The 22,483-nt window shown below is 38.6% G+C and overlaps 1 protein-coding gene across 5 annotated transcripts in view; it reads left to right on the top strand.

Moving 5' to 3' along the window:
* Positions 1 to 22,483, top strand: part of ZNF385C (zinc finger protein 385C) — a 200,907-nt gene that overhangs the window by 130,119 nt on the left and 48,305 nt on the right. The window contains exon 1 of one of the 5 annotated variants that reach the window (XM_072111692.1): positions 13,772 to 14,088. The exons of the other annotated variants lie outside the window; for them this stretch is intronic. Coding sequence (XP_071967793.1) covers positions 14,079 to 14,088 — 10 coding nt within the window. The 5' untranslated portion in view covers positions 13,772 to 14,078. Of the gene's footprint in view, positions 1 to 13,771; positions 14,089 to 22,483 lie in introns of those variants that run through there. 5 annotated transcript variants of the gene reach the window in all.

The raw sequence follows: 22,483 nt of genomic DNA, 5'->3' as shown, positions 1-22,483 counted from the left end.
TAGAACAACTTTTTAATATGCCACTGTAAGAAGGCATCATAAAATGGCCACAGATTACCTACAGTTCTGTGGTATGAAGGTACAAGAACTGTATGTGTGCCAATATACAGGCTCTTTGCTTATCACGGAGCCATGTGCATGAAGATACTGTATACAATAGGATTTTCATATTGTACTGACTTCTACGACATGACAGTGTCAGCTATCACACAGTTTGCAGTCGGCTGCAATTTTTGTCATCTACACATTCACTGCAACCCTGAGTGATGGTTCATGTTGTGTAACAGTGCAGGAGTCATCTGTCTCCAGAAACAAACCTAATGACATGAGGAAACGAAATAATGAAACAATGTAACAAGATCTGACAATCATCTTTATTGGCAATTTAAATCAAATTTTTTAAAACATTTTTTCCTAAAGAGGAAGTAAAAAAAAGCTAATTCAGAAAAGCTAATTGTCTTGCAAAAACACAGCTATATTGACGTAAGCAAAGTTAAAGCTTTCTGAGATCTGCACATCAAAAATGTAAACATATGACTCAGGTTTAAGGCCCTGAGGGGTTGTGTTCACATGTTAGGTTTTTCAGATACCGTTTTTGAAGCCAGAGAACAGATCATTGAGAGATGCTGCACCTCTTCTTTTTTTCACTCCACTGGTTTGTACAACAAAAACTGCATCTAAAAAACTGAATGTGTAAATCCAGCCTTAGGGTTATGGAGTTAATAACGTTGTGCCATTTTCAGACACATTTTAAGGAATTGTTGTTTCTGTGTGATTATTCTGAAATCCTTTCTTTTAATAAAGTTTCTTATGTATTTACTGGGAGATGTCACCTGCTCAGTGTTAATCTTGATTTGTGTGACGGTCTTCTGTCTGGATGACATATAACCTGTTTTGTGCCTTGTGCTTGTGTCTTGTTCTTTTTTAGATTCATTTCACAAATTCCCATTTAAGCTTCTTGTTCTGATCTCAAATTAACTGGTAGCGGCTTTTCTGTTTTTAAATAAAAGGTATTGATTTCAGATCACAGCATCCAAGCTAATTTTTCCTCTTTTCCCATCATTCACTTCTGTTTTTACTGTCCGCAGCTGTTAAAAAGGCCAGTATATGTAAAGGCACACAAATACCCCCCATACAGTATATAAGTATACACAGAAATACACTGGTATTTTTATCTATCTATTTACATGAGAGTCGCATCAATTAACGCAGCTAATCTTAAATAAAGAGCCATAGGCATACTGTGAGCTACAGTACTACACCCTTGTCCTGCACAATACCTGGATATATTTTGGATGCAGCATCTGATATGCCCCATACACTAAGATGATCCACTTCAGACTCCTATAGGTGCTACATTAAACCCAGAGGTTGGACATAACTCTATATTTTGAACACTGTTCTACAACCGGTATTTCAATACTATACACCATTCTAAGAATAACCTTGTTACCCCTGAGAAACCACCAAGAAGGAGGTAATGTATCCCCAACTACATGACCCTCCGACCCCAAGCGAACAAAAACCACACCATCTCAATTCCAACCTGAAACCTGGATAAAAAGATGTTGATGCTGTTGTCCTACGGATGAACCCCATCAGGCAATGGTAGACAATAACTGTCCCCCACCAGCTGATGTGATAAACCACCCTGTCTCTGGCAGAAACAAATTGGGAACCCCTCTTTATAGTTGGCTAAGGTGAATGTGGCAGATGACGTGACCCCTAAAAATGAAGACCACTTGTGGACAATGACCGTTTATCGCAACCTCGAGCTGTTGTTTTTTGCAGGCAGTGCAGGACCTGGAGACCTCACCAATAGACAACAGCACCATAGAAGCCCAAAGACAGATCTTCACACGCTGTTCTGCCCAATACCAGTGTCCTAGCATTCGCATGGTTGGGTGAAGACCTGAAAAAGATAATGCATTAGCAAAGAAGCAAATTAGGGTCATATAACCTGCAAAACAATCAGAACCCAGCACCCTATACATAGCACCTCTGAAACTAAAAGACCTAAGTCGCTGGCTGTATGTGCAGCGCCTATCTTAAGAGAGTGGATACTAAAATCCTTAGAAGGGAGCTTACCTCCACAAAAACCCTGTATAAAACAGCAGCAAATTGTAAACAAGTCGCAGGAAACTCATGTTTACAGGAGCAAAAACAAAGTCCTACGTACCCAAACTCCTAAATAGGAAACTTTAGCTACAGGCAAACCCAATACCTTTATGAAACACATAAATCTTAGATCCATAGATCTTAGAAAACACAAATTATGTGATACAATGACATCTACATAAAGCTGACCATCAGGGTGAAGGAACATCAGCACCCCTACAACACATCTGTCTGCTGTACTCCGACAACAGCAGCTCCAAAAACTTTAATGGTGCTCATAATCTAAACCGTTTAATGCATGGTATTTACACTCATTGTGGGCACGGAACACCTACTACCAAAAAGCCACCCCATCATCATAACCCAATATGCAGAAACCAGAAGGCCTAAGACTGAACTTGCCGGAAAGGAAAATCGGACACAAAGAATCATAACTACTTTCCCCTCTGTTAGGCAAAACACCATCCACAGCATTCACTACCAATACCAAACTGAACTAGGAATCAGCTGAAAAGGGAACAACAAAAAACACTGTGCAACGAAACAAAAGGAATTAAGCAGGTAACTTCAATGAGAAGAGTCACAAGTACCAACAAACAGAAAATCATCCAAGTAATAAGTAAACAGAGAGGAGGACCTCTATACTGCAGGATCCACTCTGAAAAGGTACTGAACAACCATTTAACAACAAATGAAAAGACATCCAGCTGACAGATTCAGTGTCTGCTTTGCCATAAGGGCCCGGACTAGCCTTGTAAACCACATTCAACACTCTAACAAGGAAAACAAAAGTTACCGATATCAGATCTTTCAAAATGCTGTCAGGGCCCACATAGGTGAGTGATGATGCCCTACCAATCCTGAGAGAAACCTTCAAATTTGGAAAAAAAGGCAGGTATCTTAAGGGACCGTCCATTCTATCCAGCATCACTTTAAAGTTCTGAAGCAACTAGGAAATTCACAAAAAACAAATGGATCTAAGAACAAAAGAGAAACCTGTCCTATGTAGAAAAGCCTTCCCTTTTATGAGTACAGTACATATCAGTATAAGGGAGCGTCTTGGGACGTGTATTTGAAACCTCTGAGAGTGACCACCACTCTGAGGGCAGGAGGGGGCAGCTATAGGACTGAATGGGGGATGACTGCGCCAATAATTGGACCACTTAAGCCAGAACTTACAGGCACTGTAAAATACACAACGGCCGCTGTTCAGCATTCAATGCACCTATGCACTGCCGACTGAGAACCCCACAGAGGTGGAAAAGCAGAAGGAAGCTGCCCCAAGTAAGGGAGTTGTGGTTATCATGACCCAAAGCAACGCATTAGTACCATCTGTATCACCCCTTCATCCTCATAGAGTGTTAGTTCTTGGGAGCAGGCCTCACTCATATTGTTTCATATGACTACGTTATTGCGTTGTTATGTCTTATTTTATTTGTAAGGCTACTAAATGTAGGGTATAAAATAGAACTTATTATGTATATCAGAAAGGCTGTAAGCTCTTATGAGCAGGGTCCTTATTCCTATTGGTCCTTCTGATCATGGTATTACTCCGTAATGTCTTATTTTGTCTCCATATTTACCTAATGATCTGTAAGGCACTATGGAGTATGATGGCGCTCTATAAAGATGTATTATTAATAACAAGTATATGTATGCTATGAGTTGCACAAAGCTATGGAATATGATGGCACTATATAAAAAAACATTTTAGTAGTATTATTGTCCTAACCAACATCAGGACTTCAACTTCAACCTCCTCGTAAATCACATCTCCGCCAAGCTGAAGCCCCGTGGGGCTGATCAAGTATAAATAAGTAATGACACAGACTTTTCAGGACATTTCTGAGTAATATCACAACCCAAAACTGCCAAAACTTTAATATAATTATGGCCATGGCCATAGTCTTGGGTGTTTTTGATTTAATTTACTACACTGCACTCAAAATGGCGCACCTTGTCAACAATCACCAAATCCGCAGACACCAAGGACCAGATGTCCAAGGGCTTGTTCTGTAGGATCTGGACCTGGTGTCATCAGTCTGGTGAGCGTTGAGTAAGAAACATAACAGAAAAAAGTATCACTAAACACTGGAACTGTGGGGTTGATAGAAGTGACAAATCAGCAAACAACTTTTTATTTGAAAGCGTCAATCCCTTACCCGTGGACTCTGTCCGCAGAGTTGGACTACAAGACCTAAAAATGCAGATTAAGACAACGTCAGGATTTGAACCAGCGTCCTGTGGCCTTTCTAGTCAGTTCTCTACCACTGTGCTTTGTAGCCTGATTGTTTTTGCTTTTCATTTTGTTGCTGGTGTTTCTGCATTAACTGCTGCTGTTTTTAAGTCTTGGCTGTGGTCATTTCTATTATCCTATCAGGAGTAGTCGGGCTTCATTTAAGGCTGGTTTTCTCATTCAGTATTTGCTAGGTATTGTTGTATTTGCAGCTTATCCCTGGCTCTGTACTGTAGGAATAGTTATACTTACTAAGTAGGTTGTTTCTTAGACTGTAGTGAGAGATTCTGCGAAGTTTGTCTTTTCTCTTGTATCCACTCACCACTGTCCTGTCTGTTCCTCTTTGTCTGTGTTTATTTCCTGCTCTGGTTGTCACCCACTATTCCTATCCTCTCTATTGCCCTTCTTCCTGTATTCAGTCTCGGTTGTGTGCATGCTGGGCTTTTTCACCAATTTTTTTTTCTTGCAGCAATTGTTTTGTTAGTAGGCCCAAATTTAGCATACCGGACCCTTGAATCCTTTAGACCTTTTCCCAACTATTTGGAAAGGTCTTCGTGTTCAGAGACCTACTGCCATAAATCCAGTGGATGATGCCTTGCTAATCCAAGTTAATTCAACTGGCTGTAGGCATTTTCTAAAATGCAAGAATATTAAAGACACTTTAATATAATATGCTGATTTTTCATTATGCTTCTGAATTCCTGAATTCTGCTCTATAAATATAAATATGCTTGACAAAGGCTGGGATACAGCTGAAACGTTGCACAGGATGGAATAAAACGCCATTTTTTCACTGGATTGGAGTGCTGCCGTTTTTCCATTTTATATACATATATATATGATACATAGTGATTCCTGTGCTTCCTTGATACTGATATATGATATATGACTTTGAATAGATAGGCAGAGAGGTAAAGGTGTTTTATTTGGATCATAGATAGTGAATTAGTCTGCAATGGGTGAATATATCTATCCGTCTAGCAGAGACCTGTCATCTTGATTTGCTCTTGCTTAGCTAAGCTATCTTATGCACAAAGACAGTAAATCATAAGCAATATAAGTACGTCTTGTGAGACGCTGATCTGTACTATTTATTGTCTCATGAAATTGGGAATCATTTTATCCTAGTGAATTTGTGGGTTGTAACATCCAGTTTACTGATGAAGGATTCTAGAGGACTATATCCTTCTATAGTCTACATACATAACTCTGGTGGCAGCACAATTACCAAGTGATCTTTCAATTTTTCAGGAGACACGAAGAAGAATACATTGATATTCAGGGGAATTCATGATCAACGTGTTTGCTCTGATGCATTGAGGCTGTGGGACAGTTTCCTGTCGGACTTTAGGAAGTGTCCGAGCCACATTTTCTGTCGGTATTTTGGAAGTGTCCGTGCCACATGTGTCGCATATGACACTTTTGTGGCTTGGCTGCACTAGTCATCATGTGATACAAATTAGGGGGCGTTCCGGTTCTCAGTTGGACCTTGCGCCAGATTTAACATGCTATGTCTGAGAGAAATGTGTTGCACGTCCTATGTTAAAGGTGCACCAAAAAAAAATGTGGTGCACTCGTTCAGAGCAGTGCAGAGGGTGCCACATTCATGAAGAACGGGTGCCATTGTGTTTACTTTGCATTATACAAATCCTTTTTTTTCTGTGGGGGGTTTTTCAGATGTAGTTTTGCAGACTTATGTCCTGCCTCCATGTTGTTTTTAAATAGGAAACGCTTTCTCCTGGCTTCTACTTTCTTTAAAAAACCATTCTTGCTCAGCCTTTTGCTAGTTCTACTGTCATGAACTTGAATTTGAGGTCTTTAGAATCTGATATGTAGTCCATGGCTTTGTCCAGTTTCTCTTAGAATTGCACAGTCGGACTTTTGGGCAAATTTGCTGAGACATCCACTTATGTGAAGATGTCAACTGTCTTCAGTGTAGTTCATTGTTCCTAGATGTATGGGCAGCAATAATTGTATATCTGAGATAATTTCTGATGCTAATTACTTGACATAGGATTTATACGTGCCTGAATTCTCCAGACCAGCAAACTGGAAGAACTTCTGCTTTCATAGACATGATTACACTTGCTGCTATTCAATCACTTAAGAAAATCAAATAATGGTTTATTTCCATAATTGCTTGATTCGTTTTGGAAATTACAAAATTATTTGGAAAATGAAGAAAAATACAGCTTTAGAGTGTACATTGGAGATCAGAGTTAGAGAACAATGGATGATCACTTGATTTTTTCAGAAATAACTTCATCTACATTGATCAACATTTTATGGATTTTTGTAAGGGGTACACCATGCCACTAGAACTGTGTTTTTCAAAATGACCAAAAGTATCAACATAAAACCTTTATTTTGCAAAATATGTGATGATCACAAATAGCGAACAGCAATGACTGCAGCACAGAAAAAGATAACAGCATAACATTTTCTGAAGGTTAGAGAACAGTCACCAATCAGTAATTTAATTGGAATGGCTTCAGCACATCTGTGGCCACAGGACACACTAGTCTCTCACACTACTCTGGTGTGGTTCTGGTCCACTCTTCTTTTAGTCTCTTCCACAGTTGTGGGTTTCTTGGCCATAAATCTGTCACCACGGATGTTCCAAAAGGTTGTCTATTGGGTTTGGATCAGGACTCTGGGACGGCTATTTCATTGTTTTAATGTTTCAATTTCAGCTCTAACCCATTTTGCTGTGTGACAGGAGGCATTGTCCTATATAAAAATTGTAGGCTGAATAAGTGAATGCAAGAAAAGAACCACGTGTTGTTGAAGAAGGTTCTGATGCACACTTGCATTCACTCTGCCATGTAACTGTATGAGAGATCCAACTCCTGCTGCAGTAAACATTCCCCAAACCATGACACTTCCTCCACCACCTTTTACTGGCTTCTTTACACAGGGTGGGTTCATTCTTTCCGCAGTTTGTCAACACACATCATGTTTCCCATCAGATCTAAATAAATTACATTTACTTTTATCACTAAATTGAATTGTGGACCACCTCTCCTCTGTCCACACAGCATGCTCCTCAGCAAAGGCAAACCTAGCCTATTGAATCTTTCTGCTAATGAGATATTTGGTCACAGCACAGTGGACTTTCAGTTCAATTGCTCTTAAATGTCAAGACACTGTTAGACAAGACAGATCCTCTCCCTGTTGTAGCTGCATTGTGAGAGGAAACCGGACGACCCAGAGGAAACCCACGCAAACATGGAGAGAACATACAAACTCTTTGCAGATGTTGACCTGGGTGGGACATAGTAGAGAAATCCAGCACCCTTTGCACAGTTCAAACACCACTGTGACCAGCCGTGTTGGTAGACATATTCTTGACCTACTAAGAAATAAGCAGTGCTGTAAACCAACTAACTTTGTGTACCCCAAATGAAGTGGACATCCCCTTGTGATCGGTATGGCATTATATAATGGAAATGAGATCCAAATAAAAAGAAAAAATATATAATCAATAAAATGCTTGAAAGTAAATAGGATAGGACATCATTCTGAAATTAGCTTTTATTTTCATTTCTATAGTGTGTTGAGGGCAGTAACCCATTCCTGTATGTTTTTAAGGGGGCCAGAGAAGTCATGCTTCTCCTCAGTCGTAGCATTTCTGACAGTTGCATTGATTTTCGGCCGGGGAGGCTTAAACAACATTAGCATTGTTTCACAGTGAGATTGCCTTGTGGCTAATTGAAAATGAAATCTGAGAAAGCACAGGGAGCAGTCAATAGATCTCTCTCGGGTAAATGAGTGTAGATAGCTCCCCTGTGGACAATCACACAGGACAGCTCCATCAACATCATAGTGCTTAGCACATGGATGCCTTTCAGAGATAAGTCTGCTCATCCATCTACAGCCACATCCACATCCTTTCTGTGGCCAGATCCTACCAAACCAGATCATACCTATCATCATTAACCATTAAACCTTTCCTGCATTGAAATCATGGGAAACATTTATCATACGCCGCCATTCCTGCACCAGCATATGACAAAGTCCACCTCCAGCCTCTTGATGTATTTGGCTGCTGGCTGCGCACCATATATTTCTACACCAAGTCCTAGAATTGTGCAATGAATTAGGGACCATTCAGCTTGAACCATTGCTAATTGTAGCAAGTGTGAAGATGCAAGATTAACATGCCCTGTGCCGGCCCACTCAGCTACCGGACCGGCCTCTCCGCCATTCACGCCCTTCCATGCCTACCTAGCAGAGAGATGGCGTGAAGGGGGAAATAATCACATTTGCTTGAAGTTTTCTAGTCTAGTCCTGATAAATCTCCCCCATTTATCTATCCAAGATGATATATTAAAAAACCTTATATTACCTCTTATATGTGTACAGTCCTATTGTAGTGAATGGAGGATTTTCATCAACAGATTTAGGCCTCATGTACACGAACATGTTCTGTGGCCACACATTCGCTTCTATTGGGAACATTCATGGTGCGTTGCATGTCCCATGAGGCGTAGGGAGCATATTGAGTGCCCACATCACAAAAGATATTCCTAAGCGGCTCGGTCAGACACCTCATACGGACATTGGCAGAGTGAGCGACACTCACCTGTCGATGTCAGACAGACTGCAAGCAACAAGCTGTGTGCATGAGGTCTAAGGGCTCTTTCAGGAGAGCACTGCAGTGGCTAGATTTAATGGACCAACCAACAGACCATGTTCTGTGATCTGTCCCCTGCACTGTGGTTGATATGTAAAATATGGCTTCTCCAGGTCCATGATCTACAGATTGACCATGGTCATCTGAAAGAGCCCTTGGAGATCAGAGGTGAGAATTTGATGGGGCATGGCAGTGGGGCAAGGCAGTGGGGCATGGACGTGTCTCATTGTAATGTCTTAACATATATAAAAATGAGATTGTTTTTATCCACTGACATCTAAAGCTAAATTTATACTTTGAAAAGAATGGTCATTTTTGTATTTTTGGATTCTGTAATGTTTCTTTGTGTAAAGTTATGAGCCAAATCGCATCTTAGTTATTTAATCAGTTTTTGCATCAGTTATTGTCAACCAAAACCAGGTGTGGAGGCTAAACAGATGAGATGAGATGAGGTATAATCTTAAAATTTGCTCCTGTGTGGTGTGATAATCCACGCCTCGTTTGCTTCACTATAAGTGATGAAATAACTGAGATGTAAACTGGTTCTTAGAAGCCAGATCTTCTGGTTTTCAGTTTTACTGAATCATCATTGCTGTAATGAATGGAACCACACATAGTTTTCTGTCTGACTTTACACTAGGAAGAACATCATTGGAACTTGCGCATGTATTTAAGAAGTTTCTGCACCAGTTTTGTGTCGCGGCTGCACTATGCCCGACAAGGCAAAAAAAGGGGGAACCTAAAGGGGCTGTTACAGCTTAGTCCAAGTTTGCAACAGATTTATCACAACGACTTGACAGAATTGTGTGGCACGCTGTATGTTAAAGGGGCACCTAAAAAATTATAATTGTAGACCGTGTGCCAGTGTTCAGTAATTTGGCGCACTCTGCACATTCATGAGGCAAACTGCACATGGTAGAGACTGCACTACTTTTGATAAATCTGGGCCACAGTCGCATTGATGAGAGCATCGCTGTGAGAAGATCTGTAAGGGTCCTAGGATTCAGACCCCAGAGGTCACATATTTATGTCCTAAAAATGATAGGATGCAATGAAATATAAAGAAATGTTCTTTTGTAATTAGGTATGTACATATATAACTGTTCCATGATTTTATTAGCATGTTAAACAGTAGTAAGATACAGTAAATAATGGAAAAACACAGATCAATAAGTTTAAATCCATGAGCCAAAATTTGCATAGTTATAATGGATCATTGTGTTTATAGCACACTTCAATGATTTATGACAATTAACAAAATACTAAAAGCCAATTTCATCCCCACTTGAATAATCTATTGTCCCCTGTTATCAGCCATTTCCTGCTGGTTAACTGCTGATGTAGAGCATCACTGAAAGTATAAAACTATAACAGGATTTGTGACAAATAACATGGAAATGATCACTTTCATTGTGTCTATAGGAGCTAAATGAACAACCGCTAGGTGACAATAAATGTGTTGATACCGCTTTTTCCTGCATAGATTTGTTACTCCAATAGATTCGCCTTCTCCTCAAGACTTCTACTTCAATCTTATGGGTTTACTCGTCAAGCTGCGAAATCCATTATAGTCCATTAATTCACTTTAATAGTATTTAATGATCTGTAATGTCCATTGTTCCATAGTGAATAGGATCCTGTGAGAACAAGTGGTGCATATAATAGGATGATCATGACGCTTTGCAAGGTGACCCTACAGTAGTCTGCTGGGACAGGGGCATGTGAATGGGGCCATTCTTATGTAAATGAGGGTAACATGCACGGCATGGAGTCAATTTAAAGGGTTTACTACATGCTGGATGCACTTGGCATCTGGGTGCATCCCACACTCGATAAGGTTTGCAAGGGAGGTTGTGCCTACATCTTATGTCAGAATGGTCCGTAGAAAAGCCTAAAGCTGTTATAAGAAACATTAATGTTATAGTAAATTTGTATAAACAAATATTCCCTCAAAAATATACCTAAAATTAAAATGAATAAAAATAACAAACATATTTATATATATTCCATATCTACCCATAGCATGCATATATAGATATACATATATCTACACATTATTACTTCTTTTCATCCATATCCCACAAATCTGATGTTTATTTCCCTTTCTCCATAAGTTTTGTCACATATTATTAATGATCATCATTTAACAAAAATGATATTGATCAGACACTTTGGAATAAAGAGTAGAAGAGATGTAGGAGGCTGGAGAAAGACAGAAAGAAGACTGAATAGACTGAATTGCCTCCCAGTCGTGGTGATGATGAGGGGTTATTACAATTAATTATCCCTAGAAAGGTTTGGACAGATGTACAGTTTGTTTTGTATGTAAAAGGATTGGAAGAAGGAAAGGTACATCTATCAGTATTTTAAAATAGAATACAAAGAAACATACAAAAAAATAAGATAGGAAATATAAAGAAACGGTTATTTAAAACTAAATAAGTATTTTCCTTAAATAACAAATATATGTGTATTTATATATCAAGAAACAATTTTTTTATCTATTTTTTAACTATATTATTATAGTTATTTTGCAAGATATCACATTGTTTACATTTTGGAATCTAAAGAATTAATATATACCATAACATATATAAAAATTTTGTGGATGTGTGTGTGTGTATATATATATATATATATATATATATATATAAGGAAATTTAGTTACATAGAAAATTACTAATTGAAAAAATAAGATTCCATCTTCCAGCTGAAAGGTTGATTTAATTAAATTATATTTACCCCAATATTAAAAATGATATAGGATGAATAGACCCTTTCTGATAACGCTCCTTCTATTTGATTCATTGAAGCTACAGCAGCCATTGTCACCTAGATTCAAGCTCCTCTAATTGCCCTATTTATATATAAATGCACACTAAGGGCCAGTTCACATCTCAGTTATTTCATCATTTTTGTGTTATTGTGAGCCAAAACCAGGTGTGGTTTTGCATCTATTTTGTGTTTTAAACCACACCTGTTTTTGGATCACAATAACTGATGCAAAACTGATAATCTTTTTCTGAACAACAAATCAGGGGTTACCTATCATTCAGGTGCCGTGCTAGAAGAAATAAGAGCAGTGTACCATCACATCTAAATAAAGGAAATATAAATGATTACATTAAGCAGGTCCCCTCACAACTAGTCTATTTGTTTCCATTCACACAGGGTGGTTTGTTGGCCTGTTGCAGCATTTTATTGCAGCTGCTGGTTTTGTAATTCTACATAATAACCACATACGTTTTTACCACTCTGTTTTTATGTCAATTTTAGTATATATTGCAAGTTCTTGTGATCACAGGATGATGTTAATGTTCCGTATCAATTCCTTCTGATTTTCCATATCTCTGCTTGCTGACAACATGAACTCTGTTGATTACGTCTAAGCAATAAACTATTGCATGGCTTTCTAAACAACACAGCAAAGGCAGCTGTTACAAGTCCTGCACCGGAAGTGAACAATAGCCCTTTCTTTTAAATGACAGCAAGCAGAGATCTTGAAGAGAGAAATAGACTGAAACAATATTACAATTGCAGTGCATTTCTTTAGCACATCTCTATCACCACTGTCAGCAAACCCTAAAATTGTACATAGATGCCATTTTTTCTCCTAATGCAAGCAGTCCTCACAGACAGAATTTTGTTGGCTGTTGCTACATTAAAAACAGATCAACCATTTTTGAGCTAAATTCCAATACATTTCTTTGCTTTTGATCCATGAAAAATGGCCAGCACATGGATAACATCTGTGTACTCCCTGTGATGTTCAAAGACCTATAGACTTGCATTGGGATAAAAATATTACACACATCTTGTATAAATGGCAAGAATTTTAATACATTATTCATCAGCAAATCCAAATTTAATAGTTTTCGTTTTCCATAGAAAATCCTTTGTTCTAACTTACAGGGCAGGGAAGCAGGACACTGTATCTACTACTACTATTGCTCTGGGTGGCAGGTAAGACATCCAGAGTTACATCCATTGCCTCCAATTCTTCATCAATTTTTACCATTTCTTCCTGCGCTAGAAATTTGCAACATCATAAAGACTTTACATTCTATATACACCTTGGACACAGAGAGACAAATTTTCCATATTTTAATAGCAGAAAACTATTTTTGGAGGGCCTCGTAATCTAAGAGGCGAGCATCATCATGCCATATGTTTGATCATATTTGACAGAATGAGTAGTGGATTACAGGACAGATCCCCCAGAAAAAGTGGCAGAGGCTATAATATGTAAAATTTTTCAAAGCTAATCTGTACACGGTATTATCCCGGAGGATGATAATCAGATAAAACCTGAGCTTTCCCTATTGATAGCGAAAAGCACGACTGACGGGATAATTGGATCTTATCAGACTTCAAACAGCCTTTGCCTGGAACACACTTTGTTCCGATCTCCTGAGTTTGCATGGCATTTTGTAATAGATGGATTGGTGTCTTACAGAATAGCTGACAGTAGTAAATACACAAAACACACATCTCAAAAAACAGAGGAGACAGTCCCTGGTCTGCAGAGCTGACAGTTTACGGTTAAGTTAAGTTTTTCTCACCTTTGCCCCCCAGCTCCAGAGTGGCGCATGACGCAGTGGTAACCCAGCTTCTAATGTGTGCCAGGGAAATGTGTGAAGGAGACTGGCATGCCCTCAGTGTGAGAGGAGATGAGAAGTACATTGTGACTTCTCTCCCTCTCCCTCTACACCCCCCCCCCCCCCCTCACCAATTCCTCAGACCTCCCATCCGATTTGTATGTTAATACAGTATCTTTTGGTTTGCAGAGCTCTCAGCTGGGAGAGGCTACACTAGGTAATTTCTGCATCTGTGCTTGGTGATTGGGTTAAAGCGAGGGCCAGTGGCTGTGGAGAGAGTGCCGCTTGTTTACCTCCTACGGGCAGAGATCAGTGGAGCATTAAGCTTTTAATTGAAGTATAAGTGTATCATTTGGGAAGGTGAACAAATTGGAGGCCAGTCGCCTCTCTATCAGGGGCAGACAGAAGGATCTGAGTGCGGATGCTGCCGCTCTGCAAAATCTGATAGCGATTTCGGTGAAGAAGACGGAACGATAAGACGTAATCAAGAATGCTGTTAGGTAAGTGAACCCAACTTTGGTGTTATGCCTTCGTATTCGCCCTCTTTGCCTTTGTATGTGTTCACGATATCCATGGTTTCTGCTGCCAATATCACGTTCCTGGTTAAGCGTTTATTGCCGGTGTGGAGAACTGGAATGCTGGGGAAATGGATGACAAGAACAGTAAGACGCTGAAAAAATTGCTGGATCTTAACACTTGGAGAACCTCATAGTCCTTGAATATTATTTTTATTTGGTTGTCTCCTATGATTTTGAAGGTTGGTCCTGTGCTTGACAATGGCTTTTGATATGTGTGGATGGTGAGCTGGTGGTAGATCCGACGTGTGACCTTGGTGCAGTTTTGGATAATGCATAGGCTATATGGTTTTGCAGCAAGAGGGAGAGCTATATATTCAAAATGGTCGAATAAAGACGCTCAGATTTGAAGGTTTATGGAAAAAAGGAAAGGGTTCATGTCACTTTGGTTATTAACCAATTATCAAAGAGCACCCTTGAGATGTCAGTCAACAAGACATGCAGATGTTCTCTATTTGGTACGTTCCAAGGACATAATGGTCTTGTATGTTAATGCCATATGTATACGAGTGGGAAATAGATATAATGCCATATTTGTATCTCATATGTCTACATACTGCTGCAAGGTGACTTGGCGTTATAAAAATGGGTACCTCGTATATCACATGACACAAGGTTGGTGTGGTAAAAGGTAATATGCATAAAAAATTTTTTATTTTAGACTGTAATAAATAAATGAAATATCATGATCTTTGTGCTACAATACTGGAGGCTGTAGACTTTTACATTATTTTTGTGTGAATCCTCTGTTGTGTCCTTGTGTCTTCTTGACAGAACATATATTTCAGATGCTAAACGCATAAAGACTGTGAAAGACTAGTAACGGCTGGTTTGGTCAAATGCATTAAGCGATTGAAGTCACTCCCAGTCTAGTTACAATGTGAAGACATCTAGGTGAAATTTAGGTAAAAAATGCCACATAGGGGCCAAATTACCTCCACTAGATGTTCTAGTGCTCAAGAGCTCACAGTCTCACTGCTTTTATGGTGATGGAGATTAACATTTGAGAAAAACAAAGCCAAAAAAAATTGGAAAATTAGCGTCTCTTATGTTAAGCTATGCAATATCTGATACTGCTGGGTAGAAATAACCTTATGTATTTGGAATAACTGGCAAGGTCATCAGGTGTAGCTTCATGAAACATCCTACATCCCACACCTTAACTAGTATGTGACTGCATTATTGATGACACCCAATGGTTACTATATACACTGCAGGCACAACAAAATTGTTTATGTTGTCTGGATTAATTACTGTTCCAAAGGGTCATAAAAGGAAAAATAAAATCATGTAACAACATGAATACAAGTAGATAAATCATTCATTTAACTCCAACCAAAACATCACCCCAGTTTCTCTAGTCACAGACAAACATGGGGTGACATATTGGGGGATGCTTACCAGAGCCCTCACATTGGAGGTCTGATGGATAGTAGAGATTTTACTTTACATAACATAATCGTGATATGGGCGTAGTTGGGAATTTGGTTATAAATGTATATGTATATATTATGTATATGTAACAATACATGTAATAAAAAATAATAGGCAATTTAGTTAATACACAGATATGGGACTTCAATGGGACTAGTCTCTTGCCTGGGGTAGCGTACACTTTTTTTTGTATTCAGTGATGCTCTGATTTTTCATAGAAAGAAATACAGAGAAAGAAGAAGAGAATAGGCATATAATAGAGGGATAATAGAGGGATAAGTAGATAATGGATAGCTAGAAAGATAGGGGATAGGATAAAGGATAAAAAGAAAATGTAAGACAAGTAAATTAAAACTAAGAAACAAAACAAGAAGCAGATAAATAGGTAAATCAAAAAGATAGATAGATATGAGATAGATATGAGATAGATAGATAGATAGATAGATATGAGATAGATATAAAGATAGATAGATAGATATGAGATAGATAGATAGATAGATAGATAGATAGATGGATATGAGATAGATATAAAGATAGATATATATGTATATGAGATAGATAGATATAAAGATAGATAGATAGATAGATGGATATGAGATAGATATAAAGATAGATAGATATGAGATAGATATAAAGATAGATAGATATATAGTGTTAATTCATTTACTGTCAATAGATACAGACATGAAGACAAAGGATAATAAATAGAGAGATAGATGATTTAAAAAGACAAAATAAAGCAAAGGTATTTAAATTATCGACTGTATCTATTTGCTTTTCTCTCTTATTTACATGCTGTCTTACTTTTGTCTATCTATTTACGTAGCATTCTGGAATAAATCCACTTTTCTTGATTTTTTTTTTTTTTTTTTATATGGAGCGCTGCCAATTTTCCCTCTTCCATCTATCTATCACTCTATCTCTGTCTATTTGCCAACCTAAATTATCTCTGTATTATTCTTGTATCTTTCTTCCTTTGTGCTAAATAACAGCATATCTATCTATTTACACAGACAAACATAAAACGCTATGCATACAGTCAGCCCTATAGAATTGAATCTTTCCTTACGTCTCCTTGTGTATTTGCATCAGTCTTTGCATGATGAATGATTTGACTTTGAATGTGACATTGTAGAATAATTGAAATGTATAGATCAGATAATAAAATGGATGAAACAAATATGTATTCGGGCTTCCTTGTGTTTGCATACATGTAACAACACACTGTCTTGTTCTTTTGATTCTGGCAGATGTTGATACTTTGGTATTAGACACCATTTAAATAAATTGTAGATAATTAGAGGTTGCAGCGCGCACTCTCCGCATAGTGCCTGTCTGTATAATAGCCCAGCAGTAGAGGTGCACTTGGCTTATACTATAAGCTATTCAAAGACACTCTCTCCACATTGTCATCTCAAACATTTCACATTATAAAGAAGTCATTTAATAGGCTGTGAAGCTTTTACATGGAAGGAATAGACCAGGCAGGTGTTTAGCTGTACATGACTATGATGAACTCTGCTGTGCAAAGGTAAAATACATCCCCATTCACATGGGTCATTTTGTACCTCCTCATTATCTCTTAATGGTTGTAGTTTACTAAAGGAACAGAACGTGCATCTACACATCTTTAATCAGGGGATATAATGACTTGTTCCTGATTGTATAGCGCCCCCTATGTGAAATAAGGGAGTAAAAAAATCACTCATTTATGGAAAAAAAACAGAAAATTGTATTTATAATGATTATACATTTCTTTCAGCAAAATATTTGTAGGGTCAAGGCAAAGTGTTATCCAGTCTCTTTGTTCCAGGCTGCTGGACATAGCCATATAGTCCATAATAAGCCAGGTCCATCCAGACCCTTTGTTTATCACTTCCGTTGTACTCTTAAGGACAACAGTTTCATATATATATTTAAAATAGTCGTGGGAGGTGACTAGTGTGATATAATGGATTATAGTACCTATGATATTGTTTCCCTTTGGGTGTAGCCATTTTTGAGTATGAGCTTCGCATACTCAAACCAGCTTTTGTAAGCTGGTTTGTATACTGATTGTAATCGGTACTATAGAGATGTTAAAGGAAACCTATCATAAAAATGATAAACCAGGGATACAGGCACTGTGACCGTATTAAGCTTCTTATATTGTTATCCATCCTTACTTCTCAAATCAAATGTAAAAATTATGCTAATGAGTATGTACGGCTCCTAGGGATGTTACCAGAGCCCCCCCCCCCCCCGGACTATAGCTCCACAGGCTGTTACACTGTGCAGGAGCACTGTTTCCTCCATTACTTTGTGGGCTGCAACTTCCTCTCCTGCAGTGAGATGGGAGCAAAAAGGATGGGAAGTACTGAGGGAGTAGAGGGGGAGACATTGTAGCAGCCTTTGAAACTGCAGCACGTATGGCCTCTGACAACACCCCAGGAGCCCTTCTGGCTCATGAGATTCATTTTAAAAGCTGATTTTAGAAGGAAGACGATTATGGATACATATATAAGAAAATTACCATAGTCACAGTACCTAAATCTACTAGTAAGTGTCCCTGGTTTATCCATGTTTGATGCTGAATGTAGATTTCCTTTAATTCTTTAATTTTTACATTTTTATGTTTACTTTTAAAGGTTGTATCTATACACTCACATCCTCAATGATCAGAGCTGCATTAACCATTTCTTTGTTTAATCATTTTTCAATATTAAATAAAAGGAATTAAACACGTAAATGTCTTATTGATTTTATTCCAGTACTACCTTCTGTAAACCGAAACATTAGAAAACTCCATCTATTTTAGTTAATGTAGCATAAAATGTAGCCACTGTCGCTGCTATTAGTCATTTGAGGTGACACACTATCTTCCAACATGTTCTTACAGCTGGTGCCTTGTAGTAATGAACAGTTCCTGACATGTAGATTTGTCCAAATGACTTGTTAGGACATTGTAATAAGCCTCAGAAAGTGGATCAGTTGTCTACAGCAACTTAGTATTTAGTATACATTCATGTATCTTATGTATAGGGATGTATTGTATATGTATTGAATGTATATACTGTACACAATGTGACAAATTTAGTTACCCGGTCCTGTCGCGATCCCCAATTCGGCGGTCCGACGCAGATGAAGTCCGGCGCTATTCATGTAGCTCATGCGCCCGTGTTCCTGCATCCGTCCCTTCCCCACCGAGGACCGCCGGAGTTCCCCTTCTTCAATTTGAAATGTTAAATCCTGCGTGTAGTCAGAATCTGTCGGGTTGTCTGACGGCCCCGCCCCCCGATTTGTGTCGCGTGCTAGCTGGCACGATGCGCCAAAATCCGATCACGAGTGCCAAAATCCTCTGTTAAATGCGGCACAACTAGGAAATCGTTGGGAAACCTGACAAAAATGCACTCCGCGGACCCTTAGTAAATTAGCCCCAAAGTACTAAATGTTTTGCACAGTTTAAATGTTAAAATTTTTTGCAAAGTTTAAATAAAATTTAATTGTCAAAAAACAAAAGTGGAGCTGAAATATGAGATCTAAATTCTCAATCTTGCAATTCTCACTTGAACCAGTTTTGAACCACTTTTCGGTTTTAACCATTTTTATACATCTCCCTCAAATATATATTCAGAAACTAAATAGGTTGTCCATTTTTGATGATACAGATGATGGGGCATATTTATCAGGACCTCTGTGCCACGTCAGCACTTATAACTAGCAGTGGGCCAGTGGGGCATGAAGGGTCATGACGGGAGGGCGCACCCGGCCGAGCCGAGGGCGGCCCGGATAGGAGGGGGCCGCGGGCCGCACTCGCTACTATTGACGACTTTTCACATGTGGCTGCTGCATTCATTTCTACACCAGGACCTGCCTGGGCGTAGAATAAACACTGCGCAGCAGCCTGCCCTCTTGATGTATCCCTCTGCGAAAATGCAGCGGCGGGCCTATCATATGCCTGTGTAAATATCCCCTGATATCCCCATGGAAGGTCATCAGTATGCAATCAGTAGAGGTTGGACACCCAAAACCCAATGCTCTCTTTTGGCGCCCTCCCATGCTTAAAACTTTACACTGAACAGATCTGGAAGCAGAAGGCTCAAACAGTTGTGAAAGGTCAGCACCAAGGAACTGGTGTGAAGCTCCAATTTAAGGGTGGGTATTAAACCATCTCACTATAAAAAAAGGGAACAGAAAATGGGGCCCTTGTCTTAAGTCACTTTGTGTGAATTACTAAGAGGTTTGAACCTATAACCCACCCTAGTTTTTTAATGCAAATTATAGTTAATTTGCTTGGCCAAGATGTCGCCACCCTTGCTACACGCAGTACTGCGCCCCCACCCCCCAGGGAAGCGGCAAAAAGACACCAGGATTCGAAATAGTCAGACATGATACCTTAGCCCCTTTGTCTTTTTTTTCAAAAGTTTTTCTGTAATATCTGGTTACATACACATCTAAGGTAGCCATTTTTCTTGTCTGTTTTTCAGTTCACTCACTGTTGGGAAAGTTATATACCTACTGTATGTACAATATATATAATATGATAATATGTTCCTTTTTTTCAGAATATAAAACTGCTTTCTTAACTGCGTCTAGGTGTCCACTTTGGAAGCCAGACGTGTTTATGTGTGAACCCCGGTGTCATTATTACTGTCATGCTCTGATGGGTTTCTTTTTTCAGCCGTGAGCAGACCCATTAATTCAGTCATTTCTCCAGAAGATTTCCCCAGGTCCTGATAGTAATTAGATTGAAATCATTGTTGTCACATTTTCCTAATTCCCATTATTAACGTTTTTTTTCTTCCAAATTTTGTAAAACATAAAGGAGAAGTATGAGACGTCGATAAGCAGTGGACCTATAAAGGAACACCGTGTATATAAAACATATTGGGAAAATAAGTGGAAACTAAACAAAATTCAAAAAAGGAAAAACAATTGTGTAGCAAGATATTCAGTGGTTGTGAGAACTGGAATTATATTTACTTTTGACAGGTCAATAAATCCATGCAATTGAGACCATAAATTGAGCAAATTTACGCACCACTGACCTTATTCTATGACATGTGAACTTCAGTGATATTGTTTCTAGGAAAATCTATATAGTGTAATCATGGTGATGATGGTATAATCTATCTTTGTTCTCTCTATATGTATATATACACATATAGAAAATATTATAGATGATATTATGTATAAACCATTGGGGCGGACCATGCAGCTGTTATAGGTTGAAGAGAATGGACGGCGGCTAACCCACAGTGATTTAGAGTGACAGCATTGTGGACAGGATTTATACACAGAAAAGCCGACAGTAAATGATGTATGTGATTATGAATCTACAGTACGTCAATAATTCCTGTAGATTCTTAGTCCGGAATTTGAACTAGGAATTGAAATGGGTTGAACTTTGTAACCCCCAATGTATGTAAATTGCAACTGGAAGATCCAGCTGAAATCACACCTTTCCAATTCTATTATGGCTGAAATCAGTGTAGACTATGTACTGTGGAAATCCTGCAGCAATTACAGCCCTAACCCTTTGCAGCTGGTTGGGAATCCTCTCTCCTAAAAAAATAGAGCACCATATTGGGGTCTTATTGAATCTTGGTGGGCCTAATTGGGGCCTTACTTCTTATATGTACGAAACTGTTAGTACAAGTATTGACAATGTTCATATGATACATGTGTACCATATAGTCAAATTTGCTTCTTTCAGCCATACTGAGGGGTGTTATTGATTGTTTGGGGCTATGGCATCCTCCTGGCATGGTTATTTCCTCCTTCAATTCCCCTGAGTATATATGTCTTCCTATATTATGTTTAAAATAAGATATAAAATAAACCTGGTAACATGTTCTTTAAGTAGAAGCTTGACTGAAGGGTGGAATAACCTTAGTGTACATGGCAGGATGTTTTCTTAATCCACACCCTGCCTATATCTTTGTTTCCTGAAGTCTTGAATTACTGATCTTATTAGTACGACAAGTGTGTCTGATGGTAGATTCCTCCTGCCTGCCTCTGCCCTAATCTGTAATTTAATAATCCTCGAATTCTGTAATTTTTAACCTAACTTGTTAAAAACTTTATTTTAGTAATATGTAAATTAATTTCAGAGGCTATCCTGGCCAGGGCTAAGGCTACTCCCTGCCCCAGTAGCCTCTGCCGTTAATTTACATATTACTAAAATGGTTTTTCACAAGTTAGGTTAGGTTCCAGATTAAATTACAGATTAGGCAGAGGCAGACAGGAGAAATCTACCATCAGATCTACTTCTGATAGTAGATTCCTCATGGTAGGTTTCCTTTAAGCCCTCGCAAATGTACTAAAGCAGTAAAACTTGATTTGACATCATATTTTTTGTCTATAAATTGTAGTGGTGCCTTAGGAGGTTGTCTACTCCACTTACCTCCTTGTTATCATCCTAGCAAGGATTAATTTGAATGAGGAACCATTCATGAGATTCCATGCAACTACTACAAAAAATTACTGAAATTACAATATCCCATAAATTGTATGCCACGCACATAGACAACGCTTTGCCTCTTCTCAGTAGGATCTAGAGAATTCTCAGTTTCACGATAATGTCATTAGTTTTGATTAAATTGATAAGGATTCATATGAGTAGAGAGGAGTTCCATGAACACCATTATCCCAATGTTTATAGGATGCACTTTAATTAATAGGATCAAGATTAAACAGATGAGTGAAGCCCCTTCATCGAGACCTGACATCACTGAGGTTTCCTCTAGCAAATGTCAAAGCTGATGTAGTATGTCAGTGATCTTCAGATAATCCATCATGAGTGCACAATGTTACCCGAACTCTTCCACACAGCCGCACTTCTCTGCTCTCTCCAGTTCTGTCACCTTGCGTTAAAGCTTTCTTGTTGACCTATCACAGGATGAAG

The sequence above is a fragment of the Engystomops pustulosus genome, chromosome 6 (assembly GCF_040894005.1).
Source record: "Engystomops pustulosus chromosome 6, aEngPut4.maternal, whole genome shotgun sequence".
In the NCBI taxonomy this organism is placed as follows: Eukaryota; Metazoa; Chordata; class Amphibia; order Anura; family Leptodactylidae; genus Engystomops; species Engystomops pustulosus.
Note: the sequence above shows the minus strand (reverse complement) of the source record. Positions and strands in the feature narration are given on the sequence as shown.